We start from the raw sequence: 25,782 nt of genomic DNA, 5'->3' as shown, positions 1-25,782 counted from the left end.
ATGACGCTGTCTTGGCGTCATCGGGGCGCGCACGGCGCCGCGCGCGCGGGGCCGGCCGTTGAGTGTCGCTTCCTACTTTGTCTCTTCATGAGAGCTTGGCGTGAGCTGCGGCGGTCCGTGTCCTCCGCCCTCTCCTCCGGCGATGGGTCAGGCCCCGGCGGGAGGCCTCGGAGGCGGGCGTGGGAGGTATCGTTGTCGCCGCTGGAGCGGGTGAGGCGGCTACTGCCGCCGGAGAAAGCGGCGGCGGTAGGGCGGTGCGCGGCCGCCCCTCCGGCTCCCCCTGAGGAGGAGGAGGAGGAGGTAGCCACCGCCCCTCAGGCGCCTTCTGAGGCGTCGGGAGCGTGTCCCGGCCCTTTCCGCGCCGGGGAGTTTGCTCTGGCGGAGATGAAGAGGAAGCACAACACGGTGCTGAGACTGTTGTGCCGGTTGGCGGCGGGTTCGGTGCTGGCCAGCCCCGGCGGCCTTCTGCCCCACGGCAACATCATTGGGCAGCTGCCCGGGCAGGTGCTGCGCACGGCGGCCGGGGCGCGGCTGCTGCTGAGGCGGCCCTCGCTGGAGGACTACGTGCTGCTGATGCCGCGGGGACCCGCTATCGCCTACCCCAAGGTACTGACTGCCCACCGAGCTGGTGGCTGCTGACCTGGGAGGACACGGGCCCAACCTCACTCTCGGTTTCCAAGACTAGTAACGTGCCGTGTTTTTTTCCCCCGCAGGATGTAAGTGCGATGTTAATGATGATGGACGTCCACCCGGGAGACACCGTGCTGGAAACTGGCAGCGGGTCTGGTGCTATGAGTTTGTTTCTGTCAAGAGCAGGTGAGAACCTGGTTTTAGAAAACATAGAAGCAGCTGCAATTCCCTTATCATACGTTACTCTTTTTTTGACCAAATACCTATGGTCAATTCTTACAAAGTTTTGCTGCACTTCACACGTTCATATATAGTTTGTTGTCTTAAAGGAAGATTATATCTGTGCCAGAGCCAGTGCAGTGACCGCAAACCATCTTCAGCGTATTTTGAAGGTCATAGTACAAAGGGTTACCGAAGGCCCTGCAGAAAGCTGAGTGTCAGCCATCATTATTGTTGGCTTTGGCTTAATCGTACTAGAGTCTTTCACTAATCTCTTGCTTTTCTCAGCTTCCTTTTCCTCATTTCAATGGACCATGTGAATAATCAGATTTCTGGGTACTAGTGAAACTGCTTATGGGGACACACACTATTATTTTTTCATGTTCTAGCTAGCCTGGTTTGATCTAGATCTCAGTGCTCTAAAAGGTTGAGAATGGTTGCACTCAGCAATGTGAGTGAGGGGGAAACCTCACCCTTAAACTTCATCTCATCTGTAGGTATCCTGTTAGTGGACCATATTTCAGAGTAATTTGATTTATGGGCTCCTGATAGAACTTCCTGAAGGAAAGAAAAAGCCCAAACCAAAACAAAAATCCCACAATTGTTTGCTGTAACTGCTTTTGCACACTCTTGAAAAATAAAGTACCATTTGAATTTGGTTTTCAAATTGTTGGTTTTTTTTTTAATGTATTTCTGCTATTGCAGAATATGGCCCTTCTCTGCAATATTAAAGGACTTTTGTGGGTAAAGATGGGAACCTCATCATGGATCATCTTGAACTGAGAGCAGAAAAGCAGCAGCTGCATATCCTGACAGCTGATGTGCAAAGACAGGGTTTGTGGGCAGCCCACCACTGGAGCAGCTGAACACCTGAGGGTGCCTGTGGTGGTCGCTGAACCTGAGAAGCACCCCATACCCTCAGCTGCTGTAAAACCTCAGAACTAATTTTGCTCCTTTGTTCTTTTCCAGTGTGTGCTATAAAACTTAGTTATAGACCAATGCGTATTTGTAAGATGTTTACAGTTTGGGCTGCCTTTGTGGTTGTACACTGTATTGTTCAACATAGATGTTTCAGTACTCCCACTTACAGCCAGCCAGGCATCTGTGGGAGGTGATGCTTCTTCTTACACTCTTTTAAGGGAGATGAACCGAACAAATTGGCTGCTTCTTTTGTTCCAACCCATGAAATAACCTTAGAACTGTAGAGCAGCCAATTAGTTTTCTCTTAGTTTCCCGTGTAGCAGTGCTGTATATCTGCTGTCCCTTGGCATGCGCCACAGGATAACAGTACAGGGCTTTTTTGAAGCATGAGTTTTTTCTGAGGAAGTTTAGTATTCAGGAAGTACAATACCAGTGTCATCAATCCACCCCTGCTCTGGGATGCCAGGTCATACTGCTGAGGGTCACGTGAGGAATTGGGAATGTCACACACGGGCCATGGTGCAAACTAGAGTGCTGAGATCCACCAGGAGCCTAAAATTGGTGAGGGCACATAAGCAGCAGCAAAGGGGATCTGGGGAGTCCCCTACAGAGATGAACAGAGCAGGTTTTTTTTAGTCCTTTGTTTTGGCTGAGTAATCTCCACCCGGCCTACTAATTCAGTTCAAAATGCTTATTTTAATGATCAGCCATTAAATGCTGCCCAGAGCTCACTAAGCTGCAGGTAGTCTTGATACACATTGGGCCCGGGTTTTGAGGTCAGCAGTTGCACCTCTGCTCCCTCTCCCTCTTTCTGCCTCCTGCTGCTATTCCTGAGTTCCTTCCGATCATCTCTCTGCAATAAACTAGGTTTTTTGTAGTTCCACGATGGGATTTTGAAGGTAGTATGGGACCATCCTCAAAGCAAGCATTGCTGCCATGGGAGCTGGAAGCTGACAAAACATGACAGAAGTCAGCACTTCTGTTTCCAGTGATGCATTTGGAGAGAGGGAAAGTAAGAGTTGTTAGCCCGTCCCACCTTCCCCTACATGTAGACCCTAAATCCAAAGAGAGAGATGGAATACCTGATATCAGCGAAGGCAAAAGTTAGCTTTTGCTAAATATAGCCAATAATTTTCTGCTCTGCATATTCAGTCCTCTGTGGCCATTTCATACAAACACAGCTGGACTTACTGATCATTCCTCTCCTTTTTCAGTCTTCTGACCACCCAATTTAGCTGTAACTGTGCCAAGTCAGCAAAACCCTTGGCGTCACCAGGCTGTTGACCTGATCCACAGGAAGAGAGCCGTCCTTGTGCCTCAGTTCAGTTCTCTTGAGGAGAGGGAAACTGGTATGGGATTATATTGATATTTTCAAATTTTTTTAATCTAAATCAGCACCAAATACGGACAGCGTTAGTCACAGCTTAACACAATTTGGTGCTGACCCAGAAATAAATAGATTTGACTTGCACTTTCCTAATAGTGGCTAATTCTGCCACCACTTAATACAGTGATACCCAACAAGAAAAATAGCTGCTACACAGGTAGATGCCAGAATTTAAGTCTAGTGGACACATTACCAAGGTCTGTGGAGGTATTTATTTTCTCAAATTCTCATTGATTTAACAGATTTCGCTCATCTCCTCTCTTTGTGTTACTCTGTTTGTTTTATTTTCTGCTCCCTCTTTAATCTTTCCCAGAAACTACTGACATGCAACAGGACCAAGTTAAGACTCTGGCATTTGCCATGACTTTAAGGTCTTTGAGAACTGGAAAATATGATGTATGCAAACTTGGCATACTGCAGCTTCACAATAATGAAGAGTTTTGCCTGGCTATTTTAACTAGTTGTCCTTATTTTTCCAGGAGTCAGTTTCAAAATGTAGGAAGTTTTTGAAATGAGCAGAGGAGGGAGTAAGACTGACCCCAATGAGAAAAATTTTCTTCTTCCAGCGTTTCCACACTGTTAATCTTGAGTAATGAGGAGCTGGTGCTGTGATTCTACAGAAGCTTAAGGTGATCAGAGGTAACACTGCTGCAGACCTCCCTCCTTATGTGCTGGCTTTGGCCTCTGTCTGGCCCAGGCTGAGCTAGGTCCAGGAGAGACTGCCAGGAAACCCACCCTGCTGCTGTTCAGTCTTCTGAACAGATTCACAGTGGGATCATGTAAGTGAGGGAAGGAGCTTGGTGACTCTAACCTAAAATGGCTTAAAAAGTCATGGAACCATGCTGCTGACGGATGAAAGCTGTCTTTGCCCGCTAAGAAGTAGTAAGGAGAAAAGGGAGGTAATGGTGTGATAGGTCTGAGAAATTAGCGTAATACAAGGATAGAAAAGTACAGCAATGCCCATGCTGCTGTCTGTGCCTGGGTGTCCTCGTAACACTTCCTGTGTGAAGCACATTGTGTGTTGGACTCGTACGGTAAATTTCAGGATAGTGAATTTATACTTAAGTAATAAATTATTTTATTACTTGTTACAGACAATATCAGGAAAACACAAGCCTGTGTAAATCAAAGAGTACACTTGAAAACTTGTCTCTGGGGCTGAGATAAGTGAGCAGCTGTGGGGGTTTTCTTAGCCCTTCCCGAACCCTACAAAGGGCCAGGTAGAGAAAGACCTAACAAGAAAAACAGCAAACCTTTGGAAAAATGAGGACTGTCAATTTTAAACCAGCAGTTTCAAATCTCACTAACAGAAGCAGCCACAGTCTGTTGGCTTTATAGCATCTGTGAGGAGTGACCCATGCTGCAGTGCTCTTGGCAGGTACCTCTGGTAGCTGCAGGAGGAGAATCACAGATTGATGGGGCCAGAGGTGCTCAGGTCACCTTGTTGCAGGAATTACTTCAGGAGGACATCTTAGGAACAGTTCGTACTGCTATAACTGTACTTTATTCAGTCTGTTGATTGATGGATTTCAGTCTGTGAAGGAACTAACCCAGCACTTGATCTGCATATATTTGACTTAAATTTAAAGAAAAAAAAATGGTAATTTCATATGTGATTATTTCCTAAAGTGAAGTTGAGGTTTAAAGGTGTGCTGCTGGCATCTGCTATACTACATTTTTCTAAATTCTTTATTATGGGGTGGGGGGTGGGGGAAGTAGTAAGTCTAGTATCTTCTGTTTGCTTTCAGTTGGGCCCAAAGGACGTGTTATAAGTTACGAAATCAGAGATGATCATCATAATTTAGCTAAGAAGAATTACGGGCACTGGCGTGCTGCATGGGAAATAGGGCATACGGAAGAGTGGCCGGATAATGTGGATTTCATTCTTAAAGACATTTCAACAGCTGCTGCGGATATGAAATCTATAACACTTGATGCAGTAAGTCCAGAAAAATCCCCCCATTTGACATTTATCTTTTCTGCATAAATTAAAACCTCCAGTGCTCACATTCACAATGGGATTCCTATATCTAGTTTAACAGTAAAGAAAAAAAAATCAGATACTCATTAATGAAAGAAACATTGTGATTTTTTTTGTCAGATTACAAGTATTTTCAAGGTTTCAGATGGTTTCCCAAATGAAAAAGCGATATGGCTGTAGCACAGAAATAGCACAATTAATCACTGCTGTCCTGTAAGCAAAGACAAACTTACTTTCTTGCATTTTGGAGAAATTGATATTTTTGTATCTGACTAAGGCATATATTTCAAACATTAAGAAAAATACATAAGCTTATTGAAAATATAAATATGTAAACATTTTTCTATCAGCTATATAGAACGCACAGTGTAACTAAGGCCTAAGTCAGAGCAAGGAGTGCTCTTGCTTGCTCTCCTGTCCTGCTTTTTATATCTAGATTTTATAAAGGGAGCTGGGGAAAACAGCTAGATGTCAACCACCCTCCCATGTAAAGCAGACAAACTGCTTCCATTAACACTTTAAACAAACGACAATTGTGTTAAACAGTTTGAGCAAAGAAATAAAATATATAGCATAAAAATATAATTTTAAAAACTTTAAATCCACAGTAACAGTCCACAGGAAGGATCAGACATTGCATATCCCATTGTTTTACAGTGTGAATAGTTTTCTAGCAGTGTGAATAGTTTTCTAGGAGGAGGTGGATAAATTGCCAAAGACAGAAGTTTTCTAAATCTCAAAACAAACAGCAAGTTCCACATTGAGACTGTAGTGTGATCTTTTCGTGAGAAAGATGCCCTTGAACATTTGTTTGGTTTCTTTGTTTCAGTTGAAAGCTAGATATCAAAAGGTGTTCGTAAATGTAGCCCTCTAGAAGTTTTTCTTAATGTCAGTATTATGGAATTTAATTAGCAGGAGGTTTAACGTTAACACAGGGCTGCTGTGTTAGTGAAACGCTACTTGCTGTTTTAATGGAAATCCATTTGGAAGCAGAGAGGACTTCATTTTGTAAATGTGGGGTGCTCATGTTTCTTTAAGGTTTCGAGGCAGTAATAAAGCTGGTTTGTGATAACATACTGCTGCTGTGTGCATTTGTTTTCTATAGATAAATATTGGTTTTTCAAGCATTGTTATAGAAAAGATTGATACATATGTTTTCCCAGAAAATATTAATATATATCTTTCTCTCGCAGGTAGTTCTGGATATGCTTAACCCGCAGTCCGCTCTTTCTGTTGTACACCCAAGTCTGAAACTGGGTGGTGCGTGCGCTGTGTATTTAGCAAAGTAAGTATTTACTTCTGGCATTTATTCCGGTATCCCCTAACATTGTTACAAAGCCAAACATCTTTTAAAATAGACATCCAGCATTAACGAAATATTTTTTTCCCCACATAAATTTTTTTTTAGGGAGTTGCACAAGTTGTGTTACACTTCTAACACAAGTCACACTTAACTACACCCTTTGGCCTTTACCTTGGGAATGTTCTTGTTATGGTCAGTGGAAGTTTTCACTTAATGACATCTTCAAAATAACCATACTGGTTTTTTTCCACTTCAGTAGTCAGGTTGCTAGCTCTACCCTAAAACTAAAGAACTCGTTTAACCTCAAAGGTAAAGAATGTGACAGATGAACTGAGACTAACAGTGTATGATTTGAGTTTTCAAAATACTACTTTATCCTTTGCGTTTCTTCAAAAGCATCACACAGGTTATTGACCTTTTAGACAGAATACGTACCTGCAAGCTCCCGTTTTTGTGTGAGAGGATTATTGAGGTAACTTACAGGAATTGGTTGGTACACCCTGCTAAAATCAAGAACTGCAAATCAAGCCAAATGGTGGAAACTCAAGAAAATATCAAAGAACCGTCTCAAAAAGAATACGGAGAAATCCACATTCAGGATCAAGTAGTTCTTAACGGAAGTGAATACAACGGTAAGCACATTATCGCTGATGAGATATCCTGTTACTGCAATTTGATAATCCAAGGATATAGTGAAGGCAAAGTTTGTAGGAAGAGGCAGTATTTTTTTCTTAGTTCAGCTGAGATTGCTGTGAAGAACAGGCAAGCTTCTGGGCAGCCCAGACCTTGTCAGGTTTGAAAAAGGATATATGAACAGTTATTTAACTTCAAATATCTTATTAAAAATCTAGACTAGGTGGAAAATACATTGCAATCTGCAAATAAAGAATTACTGCCCTTCTACTACTGATTTCAAAATTTTTTTAAAATAAAATCTAGTCACATATACTCATTCCATAGCTTCTTTAGAGGACCCTGATGGGCTTAAGGATGCCATAGAAGAAATGTCACCAGTGTGCTCTGTTTTGTCATCATGCTGTTCTGGCAAATCCAAAAAAGATGCCTCATACCAGCATAGACTTGCAAAACCCATATCAGAGCAGAGGTCTGAATGTCCTGATAGGTGACAGCAAAGTGCTTTAATAGAAGCAAAAAGAAAGCATTGGCAACTCTGGTCTGCATGGATGTTCTAAACTTGTTGGAAAGAATTAAAAAAAAATTTACTTCTCACAGAATCACCTCCTGATGATGCTGAAACATATCGCTTGGTGCCTTACGTGGCTAGACCATCTTATTGGCAGGATGGTCATTCAGGTGAGACATTGGGAAATACTTTTTTTTTATCTTAAACATTTAGTGGTATTTTATTTTCAAAAATACTTTTTTTTTGTACTAGCATTTGACATGTTACTATATCATGAAATCATAAAACTTACCGTAATAAACTAATCGTTGTATATTGAAATACCGAAGTAGTAACTTTTGTTTTTTAATTAGCATTCCTTACCAAGCTGAGAAAGTTCCGGCCACGGCTTTCTTGACCCTGCGGAGATGTTAGCTGCTAATTTGAGTATTGTATCAGAATAAAATAAAATATTACACAGTAGCTGCTACATTTTGCAAGTTGTGTAACTTTTAAGTAATGACTGCTTTGATTTACTCTGCCTATAAAGTTTGAAATCCCACCTACTATTTAAAGAGAAAAGCTTTAACAGAATCATCAGGCTTGGTGTTGCTATGCAACATGAATTTTTCTGCAAAGCAACGCATCTGTTTCCATCTCATTCTTCATTGCTTGTAAACCAGTCCATGGATTTGTCTTGGTTGAAGGTGCTACCTCGTCTCCTTTTGCTGGACAGGCTCTGACAGTCTACCAGAAACAAGGAGAAAAACGTGTAGTAAGAAAATAAGGGATCAAAGCCTGCCCTTTGAAATGTAAGCGAAACAGCTTCTGGCTGCACTGCCTACTGTCTGGTAGCTATCAGTTTCTTTAAGAACGATGTTCTTAAAGCGCAACTGTAAGAGAAATGGAAATTCACTGAACTTTTTCTCTTGATAAAGCTGTGCCTGTTCAAGAAAAGACCAGTTGTGACATACAGAGTTTCGGTTCACATCCACCAGCCATGCTGAAGGTTGGCTGCCTATTTCTGAGCTTTATACAAAGCATTTTCAAATCGTCAAAATAAACACAATTTGTTCTGACCTCTGTCAGATATGAAAAGCAAGATCTCTCAACTAAAAATAGATTTTAATTAAGTCTTTTAGAGTCTCACATAAGCACGTGGTGATGTTTAACATGTTACATTTATTAAATGAGGTGTTGTAGCCGCCTGACTTATTCTGTATCTAAAGGAAGATTCAAATGACAGATTTTCAAAGTTGAAGGATCACTTGAGAATCACAGTTGTACTGAAGCTGTCAAAAGCAATAACACAATCCTACTATAATAGTGGAAATTTGGGTATTAGTGAGAACACATGCAAATAAAATGTAGAGCTATAAATAACTGTAACCCTGTCATAAATAAGTATACTAAGAACTCTGAAGTGGTTAAGCACATGAAAGTATCTTTGCAGAACTGAGGCCTTGTACAGTCTACCCAGGAGGTTGACATCTCAAGTGCCTTCCGCTCATATTAAGTAAAACAATGAGCATTTGCCCCATAACTGCTGTATGTCATAGAGGCTTCTCACACAAAGGCTCGGGACCCTGTTTGAAGTAGCTTAATGTGCAAAGACTCAATTACATAAAACAGTTTTCACAATAAACTCTTGTATTGTTTTCTACTCGTACCCCAATCTTAAAAGGAAATCTTGTATAAACTCTGTCAACAACTAAGATACACTTAAAGGAAAATGTGAATTGTGATTTAATGTATGCCCAAACTGATGGCAGCAACTGAGCAGCCTGCCCTTTCTAAAAACAGCTCTCCACAAAAGCGCTTTAACTCACACATGCTCTTTTAATTCACATGACCCACACCAGTACTCCTACTGTTTCTTCCAGCCAATCCTACGTGTTTAAAACAGGATTCTCTAATTTATAATGCAAGAATAGTAATAAATGCCTAATAGACTGGAATGCAACCCAGAATCTGACATATTGGATGAAGGTAATTTGAAGAGACTCAGAATATAAAGCAGTTGGTACTTCCAGGAAGTTATAGAACCACAGAATGGTTGGAAGGGACCTTAAAGATCATCTAGTTCCAGCCCCCCTGCCATGGGCAGGGACACTTTCCATTAGACCAGACTGCTCAAAGCCCCATCCAGCTGGCCTTGAATGTTTCCAGGGATGGGGCATCCACAACATCTCTGGGCCACCTGTTCCAGTGCCTCATCACCCTCATAGTGAAGAATTTCTTCCTTAAATCTAATCAACCCTCTTTCAGTTTAAAGCCATTACCCCTTGCCCTGTCACTATATGCTCTTGTAAAAAGTCCCTCTCCGGCTTTCCTGGAGGCCCCCTTGAGGTACTGGAAGGATGCTGTAAGGTCTCCCACAGCCTTCTCTTCTCCAGGCTGAACAACCCCAACTCTCTCAGCCTGTCTTCATAGGAGTGGTGCTCCAGTCCTCAGATCATTTCTGTGGCCCTTCTCTGGACTCACTCCAACAGGTCCATGTCCTTCTTATGTTGGGGGCCCCAGAGCTGGACACAGTATTCCAGGTGGGGTCTCACCAGAGCAAAGTAGACAGGGAGAATCACCTCCCTCAACCTGCTGGCCACGCTTCTTTTGATGCAGCCCAGGATACAGTTGGCTTTCTGGGCTGCAAGGGTACATTGCTGGGTTATGTTGAGCTTCTCATCAACCAACACCAAGTCCTTCTCCGCAGGGCTGCTCTCAATCCATTCTCTGCTCAGCCCGTATTGGTTCTTGGGATTGCCCTGACCCATGTGCAGGACCTTGCACTTGGACTGGTTGAATTCAGTGAGGTTCGCTCAGGCCCACCCTTCAAGCCTGTCAAGGTCCCTCTGGATGGCATCCCTTCCCTGCAGTGTGTCAACTGCACCACACAGCTTAGTGTGGTCAGCAAACTTACTGAGGGTGCACTGAATTCCACTGTCTGTGTCACTGACAAAGATGTTAAACAGTACCGGTCCCAATACTGACCCCTGAGGAACACCACTCGTCACTGGTCTCCACTTGGACGTTGAGCCATTGACCGCAACTCTGAATGTGACCATCCAGCCAATTCTTTATCCACTGAGTGGTCCATCAAATCCATGTCTCTCCAATTTAGAGACAGGGATGTCATGTGGGACAGTGTCAAATGCTTCGCACAAGTCCAGGTAGGTGACATCAGTTGCTTTTCCTTTATCCAGCAACGCTGTAACCCTGTTGTAGAAAGCCACCAAATTTGTCAGGCACAACCTGCCCTTAGTGAAGCCATGTTGGCTGTCACCAACAACCTCCTTATTTTCCATATGCCTTAGCATAGTTTCCAGGAGGATCTGCTCCATGATCTTGCTAGGCACAGAGGTGAGACTGACTGGCCTGTAGTTCCCCAGGTCCTCCTTTTTTCCCTTTTTAAAAATGGGGGTTGTTTCCCCTTTTCCAGTCAGTGGGAACTTCACCAGACTGCCATGACTTCATTGTCCACCGACAAATATGATGGATAGTGGCTTAGCAACTTCATCCACCAGTTCCCTCAGGACTCACCAATGCACCTCATCAGGTCCCATGGACTTGTGCACCTTCAGGTTCCATAGGTGGTCTCAAACCTGATCTCCTACAGTGGGTGATTCTTCATTCTCCCAGCCCCTGCCTTTACCCTCTACGACTTGGGTGGTGTGGCTTGAGCACCTGCCAGTGAAGACTGAAGCAAAAAAATCACTGAGTACCTCAGCCTTCTCCATATCCCAGGAACCAGGCCTCTTGTTTCCTCCAGGAGAGGGCCCAGACTTTCCCTAGTCTTCCTTTTATCACCAACATACCTATATAAGCTTTTCTGGTTGCCCTTGACATCCCTGGACAGATTTAATTCTACCAGCCTGATCCCTGGCTGCTTGGACAATTCCTCTGTATTCCTCCCAGGCTCCCTGTCCTTGCTTCTACCCTCTGTAGGCTTCCTTTTTGTGTTTGAGTTTGTCCAGGAGCTCCTTGTATATCCAAAACATCCAAAATGCCTCCTGGTGTTTTTGCCTGACTTCCTTTTTGTTGGGATGGATTGCTCCTGAGCTTGGAGGAGGTGATCCTTGAATATTAACGAGCTTCCCAGGGCCCCTCTTCCCTCCAGGGCTTTATCCCATGGTACTCTGCCAACTCTGAGGACAGGGCTTGTGAATGTGAGGCAGCTCTTCTCTGTCTGTAGAGGGCCTCGTCCACTCAGTCTTCCTGGCTGGGTGGCCTGTAGCAGACCCCCACTATAATGTCACATGTCCCTGCCCTCCCTTTAATCCTGACCCATAGGCTCTCGGTTGGCTCCTCATCCATGCCCAGGCAGAGCTCCGAGCACTCCAGCTGGTCACTGTCTTAGAGTCAAGGGACAAGATGTGAAAACAAAAATGAAACTATGGCAGTAAAAGCACAGTTCTGAACTGCATTTGTAACAGGGATTTCTGCTAACACATAGACATCATGTCTTGTCACACCAAGAAGGACACAGTAGTCCCTATGGCAGTCTGAAGGGCAAATATGGCCTTAATTGGCTAAATTAATTCAAAATTATTTGCAATATTAAATCATACCTTGGCCATAATAAAAAGGAGAGTCAACGAGCATTTTTTCAGTTGGAAAGGTGTCCATTGAATTCTGAGATGAATGTAATTCCATCATCTCCAAAGAGCCAGTAGATGAGGAGGAAGATGATGACAATCCTAGTCGTACAATTCTTTCCTTCTTACCACAAAGCAAGCAGTCAGTAGGAGTAGCACTAGGTCCTCGGGGCAGCTGTATGTCATCATCATTGTAGTTTCTCACGGCTCCACTGTGGTGCATAGACCGTTCTCGCTGCCATACATAATGTGTTGGAGCAATAGCCATCACCTATCAGAACAGCCATTACATCAGAAACCAGGAAAATAATGGGAAAACATACAGCTGAAAATGAGGGATCCAGTTCACATATGGCAGAGAATGAGTACTACATAGCTGAAATGGGTATCATTTATTACCTCTCTGCTCCTGCCTCGCCAGGAAGTTTGCAACCTTAGGCACAAGTAAGTGAAGTAGTTATGAATCAGATGTGGAAACACAACAGCTTACAGCCTTGTATATTCATGTGAATCATCACAAATACCAGTTTATGCTTTGTATGTTGGACTGAAAATGGTGTCTTTTAGTAACTACTAAACATCAACTAAATGGACCTTCTGGTTCACAACATCACTGAACCAATGACCTTTGGAAGCTGGGAGAGTATGCTGGGAAAAGCGTTCCCCACTTGCCTTGTCCTCTTGTACTTCTTCCATGAGCACCCAATCCCATCCCCAGAGATGGGATTCCAGAGTAAATGATAGTTTCTTTTCCCCCAGCTGTAGCAAACATTATGTTCTTAGAACATGACGGGACTTTGCCAGACAGGTACATTCCACCTGAAAAGTGAGGAGTGACTTTTTTCCCTCCTAATATGTTCGAAAAATGTAGGTTTTAACACTGCATTAATAGTAGAGAATGTTAAAAGTGTGTCCTTCTGAGTTGTTTTTAAATGCAGTGAAAAACCCTTACCTTAAACAGTCAACTGAAGTTACATTATTAATTTTGAAGGGATTAAAATTTCACCTGAGGTGCTGGGATTTTTATTTGAAGGTTTTACTTGTGTACAAAACTTATAATTTGTAAAGCAAACACACAGACACACATACAAAATTATTTCTAAAGGGAATTAAGTGAAACAACTGATGATAAATTTTAAATAAAAATATTCTGCATAAAGCAGAAATATTCTAGTCAATAAAAACTTCACTTTTAACAGTAGTGCAATGTAAAATATTCTAGTTTACCTTGAAAGCACATTTCAAAGAATGTATTTTAAATGCAGAAGGAAAAAAAAATCATGGAGGGTAAATGGACCATTACATTTCAGCTGCATCTTTTCTTTCCCATGGCTTGTCTATGCACTTTAGGGAAGAAATAACATGTATAGAGCTAAATTGTCAGCTGGTATTAATTGCTGTAGTTTCAGCACCCACAATATTAAAGCTCTCCCTACCTCTTCACAGCAGCGTCTGCTTACAATAGCCCTGTAGTCAATTCTGCTCCATAGCTGATCTCTTAACTTCAAGAAATCAGGGAAGAGCTTTCTCCAGGCTTTTCCCAAAGCCCATGGGAAAATGTCATACTTTGATTCTTCATCATCTTCTTCAACTGTATTTGCCAGATACCTTCAAACATATATATATTTGCATCTGTAAATGTGGTTCAATCTTAAATCACTGTATTAGTATGATTTCTAACATTAAAAGACATCACATTGAAGTAGTTCTTTCTCCTAATGTTGTGAGAAAAACTGCTAACAAAATACAGCCTTCTCTCAGGAGTACAGTATGCTCTTGATCAAAAAGTTCCATGTGTATCCTTTGGGTAAATAAAAACTTCAGCTATTATAAAAATTACTTTACCCTTCAGTCTCCTAAATAACTAGGCATGCAAGAACTAACATATCCTGACAGCTTTCTCCAACCTGGTAAGATATCCTTGCACTAAAATGAAGAGTTTCTGGCTGATTCTCTAAGTAAAACTTAAAACTATCTTACAAAATTTTAAACTTCACAGTTTCGACTGTTTTTTGACTGGATTTTAGCTATTCTTGAAAAATTATGTTACATTAAATTAGCAGCAAACCAATAAATACAGTTCTATCTTCATGTATAAATGAAAACTTTAAATGACTGTAACATCTATATTTCTCCCTTCCCTCACTATGTGCTACTTTTGGTTCTGGGTCATCTTCTCAGACAACAGGAAAACACTTACTTCCTCTGGATCCCCCTGATAATAAACTCCTGCAAATCATACCTGAAAAAATGATGACTTTTAGTATCCTCCCCAATTTTCTTACTTGCTCCAAAACCCTATATTCCCTCTAGTCCCAGTCTCACCAGACCCTTTGTCCCTTCCTAATCCTCTTGCTCTTCTGACCTGGCTTTTCTCCCTCCAGTGGAGTCAGGCGCCTTCCTCCTCCATGCTCAGTGGATGCTACCCAGATACCATTTACAGTAGAAGAAACAGCCATCTTTCTCCCCCCACCTGTGTGCAAATCAGAGCATCTGAGAAGCCCTATTACGGAAAAAGATGACCTGAGCACCATAACATTATGAAAGAAAATGCTGAATCACTCTGCAGGCAGCCAAATATGGACAGATTATATAGGTTTGGTAAAGAGAGATTATTGATTGCACTCCTGTTTCCAAGTATAAAAAATTTAGACTGTTCAAAGGTGTTCTCAGAAGTTCTCTAGCAACATTTTTACAGTTGACTTAAATAACTCTGACAGAAACTTTAACAAAAACTTATTCCCAAAGTGCTTATCATGATGAAACATTTCAGTACAAATGACTTAAAGGCTGGCAAAGATATAAAATAGGGTCTTACAACAGGACATGTGAGCCACGTATACATTGCCACGTGTTGTCCTGTGTGTATTTCTTGTAATGCTTAAAAAGGTTCACAGTCTTAAAGTTTGGTAAGCAGAATGCCACACTATGTATCACAACACCAACGCAAACATTCCCTCACTGCTCAAGCTTGTTCCACACAGGTGGTCATCAGAGGAAGAATGCTCAATTTGCACTATTTATGTATGGTATGTAGATTATGTTTCTATCCTTCATATAGAACCCAAACAATTACACACTCATTAAAGAAGTCTCGCTGTATATCACAAGTATCAGTGGCATAAACAAAGAAATAAAATAAAGCAAAGTTTATCCTCATAAAACCAGATAATTTCAAAGTACTTACAGAGCGACAAAGAAATTGATTCTGGTATGCTCGTTTATGGTGAAGTTAGCCCTCTTGAAATAAACGAAAGTCATTGCCAAGAGATACTGTTTTAAAATGTAAAATGTTACATTCATTATTAAGTATCAATATATTATTTCAGTACATCATTTCCTAAAATGCTTCGCACATTTATTTCACACCAAGATACTCTGGTCATTTTTATCAATGAGGAAAGCATAAATTGTGTTTCTTAAAGCTTCCACACAAACACATCAGAAAAAAACTTATGATCTGTATTTGCATCACAGACCAAGTGATTAAGAGCAGATTTTTCACTCAATGTATGTTCTGTTAACTAAGAGGGACATACACTTACCTTGTCTGCAATTCTACAGCAACAGTCCATCCAAAGGAAGTCTTGGATTAGATCATCATCTGCAACAAAAGAAAGTTGTAGCATTTCAAACACGAAAATAGTTTTTGTTAGAAAGTATTTGTAAACCAATAACAGATGGTCCTTCTGTTAAACTAAATAAAAAGGAAGAAGCTAGACTCAGCAGTAGAGAACAGAGAAACTGAGGGGAGAAAGAGATGAGGTATGAAAAAACTTAAGTGACAAAAGAAGAAAAACTACCAGAAAGGCAAGGTGGAACAAGGTGGACTATTAACTGCATTTCATTCATTCCCAGTAACAGCAAGTGAAGATGAAAAATCACTAGTATTTTTCCTATTTATGTAGCTTCTCCCTGTGTTAGGTGGTTCCATCTAATGGCATACCATTACTTCTGATGAACCATACAGCATTGAGATCTCTGCACCTTGATTACCTGACAGCCTCTATAAGTCAATACTTGCTTGATTACTTGTGGTCAGTGCATCACTATCTGTGAACATGTACTATAGGAAGATTACTGCAAACTCTCACTGATTCACTCCTGTATTCAAGGCTCAAATACAAACCAAGTGTAATCTTCCATTATTACTTAATCTCTTCACTAAATTAAATAAATACAAAACTTTATATGAAAGAGACATAAATGCAAAAGAGATGCTACAACTCCTCCAATCTTCTTCCCATTCCACCTCTCCTCCTAAATGTTTATTTCCACAATAAATAACGTGTTTATAAGACTGGGAGTCCAGCCTTTTGTAAGTCTTGTGTAAAACAAGATGTACATTATTTTACATGTATTTGTTGAAATATAAGAGAAAATAGAAAGGAAAGGGAAATTATAATAAAAGGAATTATCATACCACCTTGGTTTCATCCATAATTTAAGAAGATACTTTTCATCAGTTTGGAAGCACGTTTTGTATTTTTAACTTAAGCATTAAATACTTATTCGCTAAAATATAACAAAGTATGTTTTGACAAAGACATAGCCATTGGTATCTATATAAAAAGCACTCCCAAATTACTGAGTTTAGAAAACATACTTGCTTAATAGGTTTCTATTTTTCAGTCAATACATTGATATCTATTATTATTAACTTACCAAATAATTTAAAGAAAGCTGTCATTTCCTGACGCTGAATAACTAGACATGGTCCCTTTGGACACTTGTATTTATGACTAGGAACCTTTTTTTCACTATTTTCTTCATGGTCTTTAAAAGTAGGCCGCTTTAGTCTAATGAGGTTTTTTTGCTGATGTGATCTGGATGCACTTGATTTTACATGAACAGTGACAGTGGGAGGTGTCTGACACACCAGATTGTGTCTCATTTTGGTAAGTGAAGGTTCCTGTTAAAAAAGAAGAAGAAATTAACTACAAAAGTAGTCTGCTTGAGCAATAGTTCTCTGTATATCTTTTGCTCAGATGAAGCGTTTCAGTAGAGCTTTTGTGCTGGGTGATACAAAAATGTACCAGCACTAATTGTCCAAGTCTTGCACCCTAAGACAACTATGTAGATTAATTTAGGTCTAATATGATAAAGCTCTTTTTCAGTGGAAAGGGCTTTTCAATCTTTCTTTTTCCATTCAATATTTTGAAAAATGGAAAAAAATCCTTTCCAGAAAAAGTTGCTGTCTGATCCTCATAGCCCTATACACTTAGATCAACCAAAAAATCATCTCCATTCCTCCCCTCTAATTTGTGATTGCATATTTTAAAGAAAAAATAGAATTAATGCAATAGAACCATAATTAAGCCATGTAAGATTAGAATTAAAGTCTTGAGCTCTTAACTTCTGTAACATTTGATTATAGGCACTGGGAATAAAAACTTATCCCTCAGGTAGGACATACCCTGAAGGCATAACCAAGGAAACAAAGCTGAGGTGTTTGTAACTGTAAAAATCAAGAAGATAGCAAAAGGAGCATAGGAAAGGTATTTTTAGACAGGAGCAAATGCATTCACTCCTTCAGCAGGTCCCTCCACAGAGCACAGGTCTTTCTGAGGCCAGCTCGCAACAGCCTACCCAGCTCACCAGCTCCTAGTTAGTGCCACACTATTAAAAAAACAAAAAAAGAAAAAAAAAAGAAGAAACCCACCACACACAACCAAAACCCAAGAGAACCGAAACCCAAGAACCCCTCACGTGTAGACGCGAACGGGACTCTGGGCTCCGGCCAAGACTACCTGCCCACCACCACCGCCGCCCCGCTCCCCCTCAGCGCCTTGCCCTCGAGCCATCGGCTCCCGCCGCACAGCTGGAAATGGCGCCTCTCGCAGCCAATCGGAGCGCGCTCCGCACCCGCCTCAGCCAATCGGATGGCAGGAGCACTCTTACCTCCCGCACCCCCTCCTGCCGCCTGGGGGCGCTGGTGTGCGCGAGGCCCGCCCCGGACCCACCAGCCAATCAGAGAAGGGCACGGCGGTTGCTAGGTGGGCGGGCGCCGGGTCCCGGGGCTGGCGGGCGGGAGTGGCGGTCACTCTCCTGCCTTTCGCGTCCTTCGGGGTTACCCGGAAAAGCGCGCCCCAAGGCGCGCAAAGCGTGGCACGCTGACTTCGTGCTAATGTAGCTACGCGATGATGCGGCCCTCGTCAGGTGACGTCTCACTGCATCACCTTCCCACGCAAGACGAGGTGAGCCCCGAAACCGGCGCGTGCGGTCGCTCTGGGTGCGCCAACACCGGGACACGCCTCTTTTCCACGGTGCCGCTTCGCCCTCGCGTCCTGAGGGCGCGTTTGGTGTGAGCGGGCGCGCTGCCGCGGCCGCGATGTAGCGTGACGTAAGGGCAAAAGGGAATGTGCTGGACGAGGTGGCTGCCCGCGGCCCGGCGTCCCCCTTCTGCAGGGTTGCGGTTGTGACCGGTGGTCTTTCCTCTGCCATAAACTATTCTGAAAGTTGGCTTTCATCTCTCAGCTGCCCAACAGCACCATAAAAGCTTTCTGAGGACATCTCCCTGAGATGACACAGGACGTGAGGGAGAAGGTGTGCATAACTTTAAAGATGACTGAAAATACAGGTGCAATATACCCTGCTGTTACTTTTCCACAGAAGCACTTAATGCATGTAGCAGTATGCAATTAGTCTAAGGCAGTCTATTGAAATGTAATAACAAGAATTAAAAACTCCATTCTCTAGTAAGATTCAGTGTGAAATTTTATTGTTGTCTTTTGTTATAAGAGCCAAAGATTTATTCTAGGAAGATGGCAAGAAATACCTCCAGTTTCATTCTTTCCCCTTTACAGGCCAATGAAAGTGTAATGGGTCTCATTTGTTATGGTAATGAGAAGAGAGGTCTTTCTACTCCTTCCTCATCTCTTATTAATAATTTGCTAGATAACTTCATTTAGGTGCCCTGAGTTAGCAAGTATATTCGGGGACAGGTCATATCAAGTTTCTGATCATGTACTCTGGAGAGAGAAAAAACATATCAAGTGGTAAATGTATGAACTAACATCATCTCTGTATGGAATGGGCTGAAATTGGGAAACTTGGCAGCGAAGAAAATACCAAATCCATGAGTTGGGCAAAAGACTGAGGTTGTCTCTTAATAAACCTGTATTCAGGTTGCGTCACCCTGCATTAAATTGTTCTTTACCTTTGCATAATACTTTTCATCTAAGGAACTCAAAGCGCTCTTCAATTCATTACCATTCATTTGGTACCTGTGGAAAACAAAGAAAGGCAAAGGTACAGAAACTTCCATATAACCGTCTAAACCATTCACACTAGGAAACAAGCTTCTGTCATTTTTTTTTCACCTTGCTGCAAAACATAAAACTGCAATGATAATTGTTAAGTGTTTGCATTCTTATTCTTTACATTTTCGCATTTGTATTCCTTGGCTTATCAAGACAAAGTGGTTTACAATGTAGGTCTTCATCCACACAGAGCTTTCCAGGGTTTGTATGGGATTTTTCCTGTAGCTCTCCCCTTTCTAAAATATTTTTTTGAGCTGGTGGTTATGCAACTAAATATTAAAAGGTTTTTTTTTTTTCCTTTTCACTCTCAAAGATCTGATACTGTTAAGTTATTCAACAGGCATTGTGACTCTAACCCCTACTATACTGTCCCCTACCTCCTGGGACCCAGGGCTCTGCTCTGATCCTCACCAGCTGCATAATCTCAGCTCAGACTCTGAGGAAACCAAAGCTGTGAGGAAAAACCTGTGAGAAAGTCTGCAACTTTACCTTTCTTTCCTTGCAGGACTCTACAGACTGAGGTAGGACTGTTGAGATGGGGATGACTCAAGGATTCAACTTGGAAACATCATCAAAAAACATCAATGTGAAATGGTTGATGCCTGAACACAGGGACAATAAGGAAACAGAACTTTACCTGACTCTAAATCCTCTCCATGATAAAGTGGATTTAACTGGTTCTCAACTTTGCATATTATTAACTACAGTTTTTAGAAGGTTGAACAATTCATTCAAGAATATCTGGAAGGATGTAGTTTCCTGATTTCCAGGCAGCTCGGTGGACATCAGGGGGCACTGTTTCACCGCTAGGAATTTAAACGGAGACAATGTGGCATTTGTCCCGGCAAGTACACTGGAGTTAATGTTGTACTTAGTTCCTAATCCTGCCTATAGGTGGACATTAAATCAATTTAGCTACTCTTCATCTTTATGTGTTATCACAGTGTTAACTGATTTATACATATATATAAAAATATATATAAAGTGAATAAGACCTGGGTTTGAAAGACCTGGGATTTTTACAAAATCTTATTTCTGGGGAAAAAAAAATATTTCTATAAATGCACTGGAACTCAATTATATGAGATATATAGTTATATAGGTACCCAGTAGCTGGTACAATAACGCAGCTGCAGAGCAGTTTGCTTCCTTTAAATGAAAAAAAGGACCTAACACTTTTCAGTGATTGAGTTGTTTAGAGATAGGTTACGAAGCATCACTGAAGAAAAACACAGGGCTGGTATTTTAATAAATATATACTTCTTAAATCTTTTAATATTTATGAGGTAGGAAAACAAATGCCTTTGGCCTCTGATATCCTTTCCAGTGAACTCTTTTTTTGTTGTTTAAGAAAGATAAAGTACCGTGGGAAGAACACCTGGTATTTATTTTCAAACAAAGTCATTAAGAAGAACCATTGGTTCTCCTAAATACAGATCATTTTTCATAATAAAATACATGTTTTTCAATTATAGACTTTTCCTACTTATTGCAGAGTGTGAAATAGAAGAAAAGAAGTCTCTCTTCCCTGTAGAGATGACTCCTGACCTTCTTGAGGGGAACCCAGCTTCCCAATCAAATATGCTCTAGATGAAATGCACGCAGGCTGAGGGCTCAATTCCTAAAGACCACAACGAAACTGAAACTTTCATCTAAAAACCAAAGTCTGGGCATGCAGTTAACTCTTTCAGCATAGGGTGTAGCAAGTCACACAAGTTTCAGTAAATTAAAAAGGAACAGGTAAACCACCTGAACCCACATCTATCGCCAGAAACCTGTTTTTCACGTGGGAAGTAAGGATTTATATGAGTTGTGTGAAACATTGTTATGGCATCATGGTGTCTGGGCTAGGACTAAGACTGAACATGGCTTACCTGTTTGCTACTTGAGGTAGCAAGTAAGGCCGCTGGAAAGGTGCCTTAGTCAAATCCTTGCTTTTGACAAATGTTGCAGTATGATTAGAACTACAACTGGTCCTGTGCCACGGAAGTATGTGTCATCAATGGATGAATGGACAGGAAAATTGTTTTCAGCTTTGTTTACGTGAAAAGAACTTCTAAGCATACAGCAGGGTTTTCTAATACTTAAGTCCAAGAACAGCTGTAGTTATTCTCAGGTACTGAGAAGTTCAGGCACTAGAAGAAACAAATTATTTGGAAATCATGTAGTGAACAAGAAGTGTACTGACTAGACTCATACAGGAAATGGTAAAAGAATGTGAAGGCTGCCAGCAAACAGTGCATGTTAAAACCTGCTGCTTGTGCGTAGTTCGGAACAGCCAAGTGCTCTGCAGCAGAAAGTCTACATAAAGTACTGGGGACATACGTTTGACCTTGCTGTTTGTTTCTACTGTAGGTAGACTGATATATCCTGTATGAACATAACTAATTCAAAGCAGACAGTGGAAGCCTTTAAGTTTTATTTTTAAGGATTGGCACTTCTGTGCTAGTTGTAAATGAAATTAAGAAGTCTTAGCTGAAGAGTTCCAATTACTTTGTCAAAATAAATAGACGAGATAGACTACATTAGGTCTTCACCATAATGTCACAAAATGGCAAGCGATGAAAGATGTGTCTCTCAACATCAGTAACTCAAAAACTCTGAGTGCATATTTTACTTTAAAGGGAAAGGAGATGAGCTCTACGGTATTAAGTGTTTGGGTTTTTTACTTTTGAACCTTCTGACGTCACTCACCATATTCCAACTTTTTAAAGTCACTGGAGACTGTATTTTGTGTTGGCGAGTTATTTGTTACCCAGTTATGCCCATTCTGTTTCTTCATACTACATTGGTCAAAGAGCACTAATAAGCAGGACTCCTCTCTACCACCAAGACCCTGGAGCCATTTGTTTCAGCTGCCAAGAGGCAAGGCTTCCTGAGACACAGGTGCAGGAGCAAGGAGCAGGTGTGCATAGGCTGTGCCTGAGGCTGCGTGTGGGCAGAGGGACTGGATTGCCTACATTTGCATTGAAAAATGCAAACTCTTCAGCTTGTATTTTTCTCTTTTTCCCCTCTCAGAAACAACTAGCAAACCCTAGGCTTCAAAAATCTTTGCAATGAAAATGTAGCTGAGCCAATAAAACTTCAAGAATTTTACTTAAAACCTTTTTATAAAATCACATTAGCTGAAAGTATTCCATTCACATCTAGCGAATAACACACATGCATAGTCTCACTGATGTAATGTGTCTGTACAGATTAGTAGACAAAACCACAAAAGATCTAAGCAACTTATGCTGGAAATATATCTACCTTTTTATCCAGGGAGATGAGAAGTAGAAAAATTTTGGTGCTTTCAAAATAATGTCCTAATTTGTTTCCTGAAGGCAAGCGCAGCATTTCTTAAACAATACCTGTTCGAGTGGATAAATAACAGGTGGGAGCCTTCAAACTCTTAGCTAGCTGGTTTCTGATTCTATAACTGAGCAAAACATGTAAATTGCATCAAATCTTTCTCATCTCATTTTCCAGTTCCAAAGTTTAGATTTACCTCTCAGTTTACTGGTCACAGAATTCAGATCACAAACTCTTTTGAATACAGGGTATCTATTTACTCTCTGTTTTTACACTGTTGAACACAATTGAATCTTTGTCCACGACCACAGCCCCTGTAATAGGAAACAATAGTGGTAATTAAGACAGGACAATTCCTCTATTGTCAAGAGCCTTACTTTGATGGGATGGTATTCAGAAGACACCCCCCATTAAAGGATTAATCAAGAGTAATGTAGCTATAATTTCTGAAGTAAGGGAAAATTATTTTCATAAGCAAATAGTTTGGCTCCAGTCCCCTCATACTGTTAAGAGGACAGCATCAAGTTCAGTAGTGGGAAGGCAGAACTTCAAAGACAGCCCTCTGGAAACTAAAACCAGACAAGTTAAAATGTGAGCTGGAAAGTGTGGAATTTTTTGTTTCACTCCCATCCGATGGTCCGTGCTCCACACAGTTAAATTAGAGTTGCCAGAGTTTGTTAAACATTGAACGCCTCTCCCAAGAAGCAATGGGCTCTATAATTATTGCATGGCAGGGAAAAAAGGTTTCTTGTTTTTCTGAGTTCAGTAGTCACAAGCTGTAAAAGTTCTCTCACTCAGAGATTGAAGCAATAAAATGACTAGTACAAGGGCTGTAAATTAAAGTGCAAAGAGAAACAGATGAACTTTGGTAACAGCTATTGCTAACTGAAAAAACTAAGGGGAAGTCATGAACTAGGAAAGTAGTTACAACACAAAAGCAGTTTATTTCACTGAGGTAAAAAGGCATTCTGTGAGCTATGGAACACCTGGCTCTCTTAACCCTACTCTCTGCTGCCTGTTGTGTTACACTAACTGGTGGTTGTGGGATGTGATTTCTCTGCTCAGCTCATGGCTGTATTCATTCACCTTTGTTTGCAGTATGACTACACAAACAAGTTACGAGTGAGGCAAGAGTGGGTGGGGATTTGCAGCATGTTAGCCGCTCCGTGGAAACTGCCTGTGTGCATGCCATGACCCTGTTTACATTCTGGAATAAATGTCTCTGCTTATTGCTGGGTACAGCTGTGTCCATAGGTTGTTACTGTGGATTACCTGGCATACTGTAAATCCACACCCTAGCTTGCCTTGTAGCAACCTGTATATATAGACGAGTCTGATATGAGCAAATTTAATGGCAGACACCTTCAGGTTGTGAGAAAAGTACTTAATGTGCCTCCTGATATCACCATACTGAGAGACAGGACAACTATCTGTATAACCATCTGCTTTGCTTCTGCCTACAGTGCAGAGATGTTGTCATGCGATAAAACACGTTAAAAACTGTTTAGGACTCTCTCAAACAGCAAGTGTTTTGACAAAGTTCCATCTGTATCTTCTTTCACAGAGAATGGCTAAAAGGGCAAAAAAAAAAAACCTTAGACACCAGAATTGAAACAATTTTAGTGTAAACAGAGCTTCTCTTACTACAACTTGCAATCTCACGTTTTCCTCCCAGCCCTTTCCAAACCATACTAAACCAGTGAGTGTTCTGAGGGATTGGGCACAGTAAGAAATTAATATGCTTGCCTCTCTGCTATGAAGTAGCCTGGATGAAGAGTTACTAAGTTTTTTACATCTAATGCTGCACATTTTGACAGCAGATGTTCTGAAAGAACGCTGTAGCTGTAAGAGCCAAAGAGATGCATTTTCAGGTAAGTACAAAGATGACAAGCCTGTTACTGACTCCACCTGCCACAGCTAAGACTAAGCCCTGGCAGAGAGGTGAAGGATGCACAGTGTATCAGACAGGTTGGTTTCTATAATCCTCAAAGTTGCAAATAGAACCGACATTAATTGCATGAGCGTTTCCCTCCTGTGGCTACACCCTGACTAGTTTTATGAACCTCTGAACCAACAGCCCTTTACCTCTTAGTAGATACTCTTACTTTCAGTCAAAGGTCTCCAGCCTGACAGAGAACGAAGCCGTGGGCTTCTGAAGCTGAGGACAGCTCTATGAGCGTTTGCCACTGCCTCTGAACTCGTTTCTATCTCCAGCATGCAGGACAATTTCAGCAAAATACACAAACATAGTTATGTTTATAAACTGTGTTATTATTCAAGGGAAAAAAAGTCATGATCTGGAAACAGGCCAAAAATAAACAAAACGTGTGAACTAGCTTTTTTACAGTGTTCAGAAGTAGTTAGGAACTCAGTCTAGCAGAAAGACACAATTGCTCATTTATTTTCTTATTGGCTCTATAATTGACCAGCTCCATATGGCTGAAACATGTAAGCTCTCCATGATTCCAAACGTTCTCATTATTCAAACCAAGATAATACTACTTACCTGCTATGTAGTGTCTTTCGAACCCGCAGGAAAAATAAAATAGAAGCACCAGTTTTCTTTGCAATTCTTTGAGCAGCAGCATACATTGGTTTGTGAAGGCATGGAATCTTCAGAAACATATCATGGACAAGATACTCTACATAATTTTTCAATATTGTCCTCTTCCTACAGTCTCCATTCTACGCTTCATTCTATGGAGATGGTATAGTCTACAAAAGAAGTTGAACACAAACATACTAAAACTGTACTAATAAAAAGTTCCTAAGCAAGTCTAAAATATAGATAATATACAGCAAAGTCTACTGTCCAAAAAAAATGTTGGCACTTTTGAGCATAAGACTGTTTCTGGTTGTTTCTAACTTTGTCAGCCTTAACCAGTTAAAAGTCATTGTGAATTTTCAAAAGTCATTACTTTTGTTGGGAAAACACTAGTAAGACTATGTTTTGCAACTTGGTATCATGCATGGCCTATTTTCTAGGGACGAGACTGGTTATCTTGAGAAGGGTACACCCAAAACCCATCAGGTCTGCAGCCTCTGAAGAATCTCGGGTAGAGCTGGATTA

At 41.3% G+C, this 25,782-nt stretch overlaps 2 protein-coding genes and 1 long non-coding RNA gene across 4 annotated transcripts; 2 read left to right on the top strand and 1 right to left on the bottom strand.

Moving 5' to 3' along the window:
* Window positions 1-22: 22 nt before the first annotated feature.
* TRMT61B (tRNA methyltransferase 61B) lies at window positions 23-8,054 on the top strand. The gene is made up of 7 exons (XM_075088664.1): window positions 23-606; window positions 714-816; window positions 4,906-5,096; window positions 6,332-6,423; window positions 6,838-7,073; window positions 7,675-7,755; window positions 7,939-8,054. The coding sequence occupies exons 1-7, from the start codon at window positions 88-90 to the stop codon at window positions 7,980-7,982; spliced, it is 1,266 nt and encodes a 421-aa protein (XP_074944765.1). The 5' UTR covers window positions 23-87; the 3' UTR covers window positions 7,983-8,054.
* Window positions 7,785-19,980, bottom strand: SPDYA (speedy/RINGO cell cycle regulator family member A). Of its 2 annotated transcripts, XM_075088665.1 has the most exons (8): window positions 19,908-19,980; window positions 19,316-19,382; window positions 16,822-17,068; window positions 15,702-15,760; window positions 15,344-15,429; window positions 13,593-13,764; window positions 12,130-12,427; window positions 7,785-8,311 (listed from the first exon to the last, which is right to left on the bottom strand). In XM_075088665.1, exons 2-8 carry the CDS (start codon window positions 19,373-19,375, stop codon window positions 8,223-8,225), a joined length of 1,011 nt encoding a protein of 336 aa, XP_074944766.1. In that variant the 5' UTR covers window positions 19,376-19,382; window positions 19,908-19,980; the 3' UTR covers window positions 7,785-8,222. The 2 variants fall into 2 exon arrangements, with proteins under 2 accessions (XP_074944766.1, XP_074944767.1); XM_075088666.1 differs by lacking the exons at window positions 19,316-19,382; window positions 19,908-19,980 and adding an exon at window positions 17,907-18,069.
* Window positions 18,155-20,890, top strand: LOC142055141 (uncharacterized). The gene is made up of 2 exons (XR_012659819.1): window positions 18,155-18,353; window positions 19,924-20,890. It is a non-coding gene; the product is annotated as an uncharacterized LOC142055141 (long non-coding RNA).
* The last annotated feature ends 4,892 nt before the right edge of the window (window positions 20,891-25,782 follow it).

This window comes from Phalacrocorax aristotelis, chromosome 3, assembly GCF_949628215.1.
Source record: "Phalacrocorax aristotelis chromosome 3, bGulAri2.1, whole genome shotgun sequence".
In the NCBI taxonomy this organism is placed as follows: Eukaryota; Metazoa; Chordata; class Aves; order Suliformes; family Phalacrocoracidae; genus Phalacrocorax; species Phalacrocorax aristotelis.
Note: the sequence above shows the minus strand (reverse complement) of the source record. Positions and strands in the feature narration are given on the sequence as shown.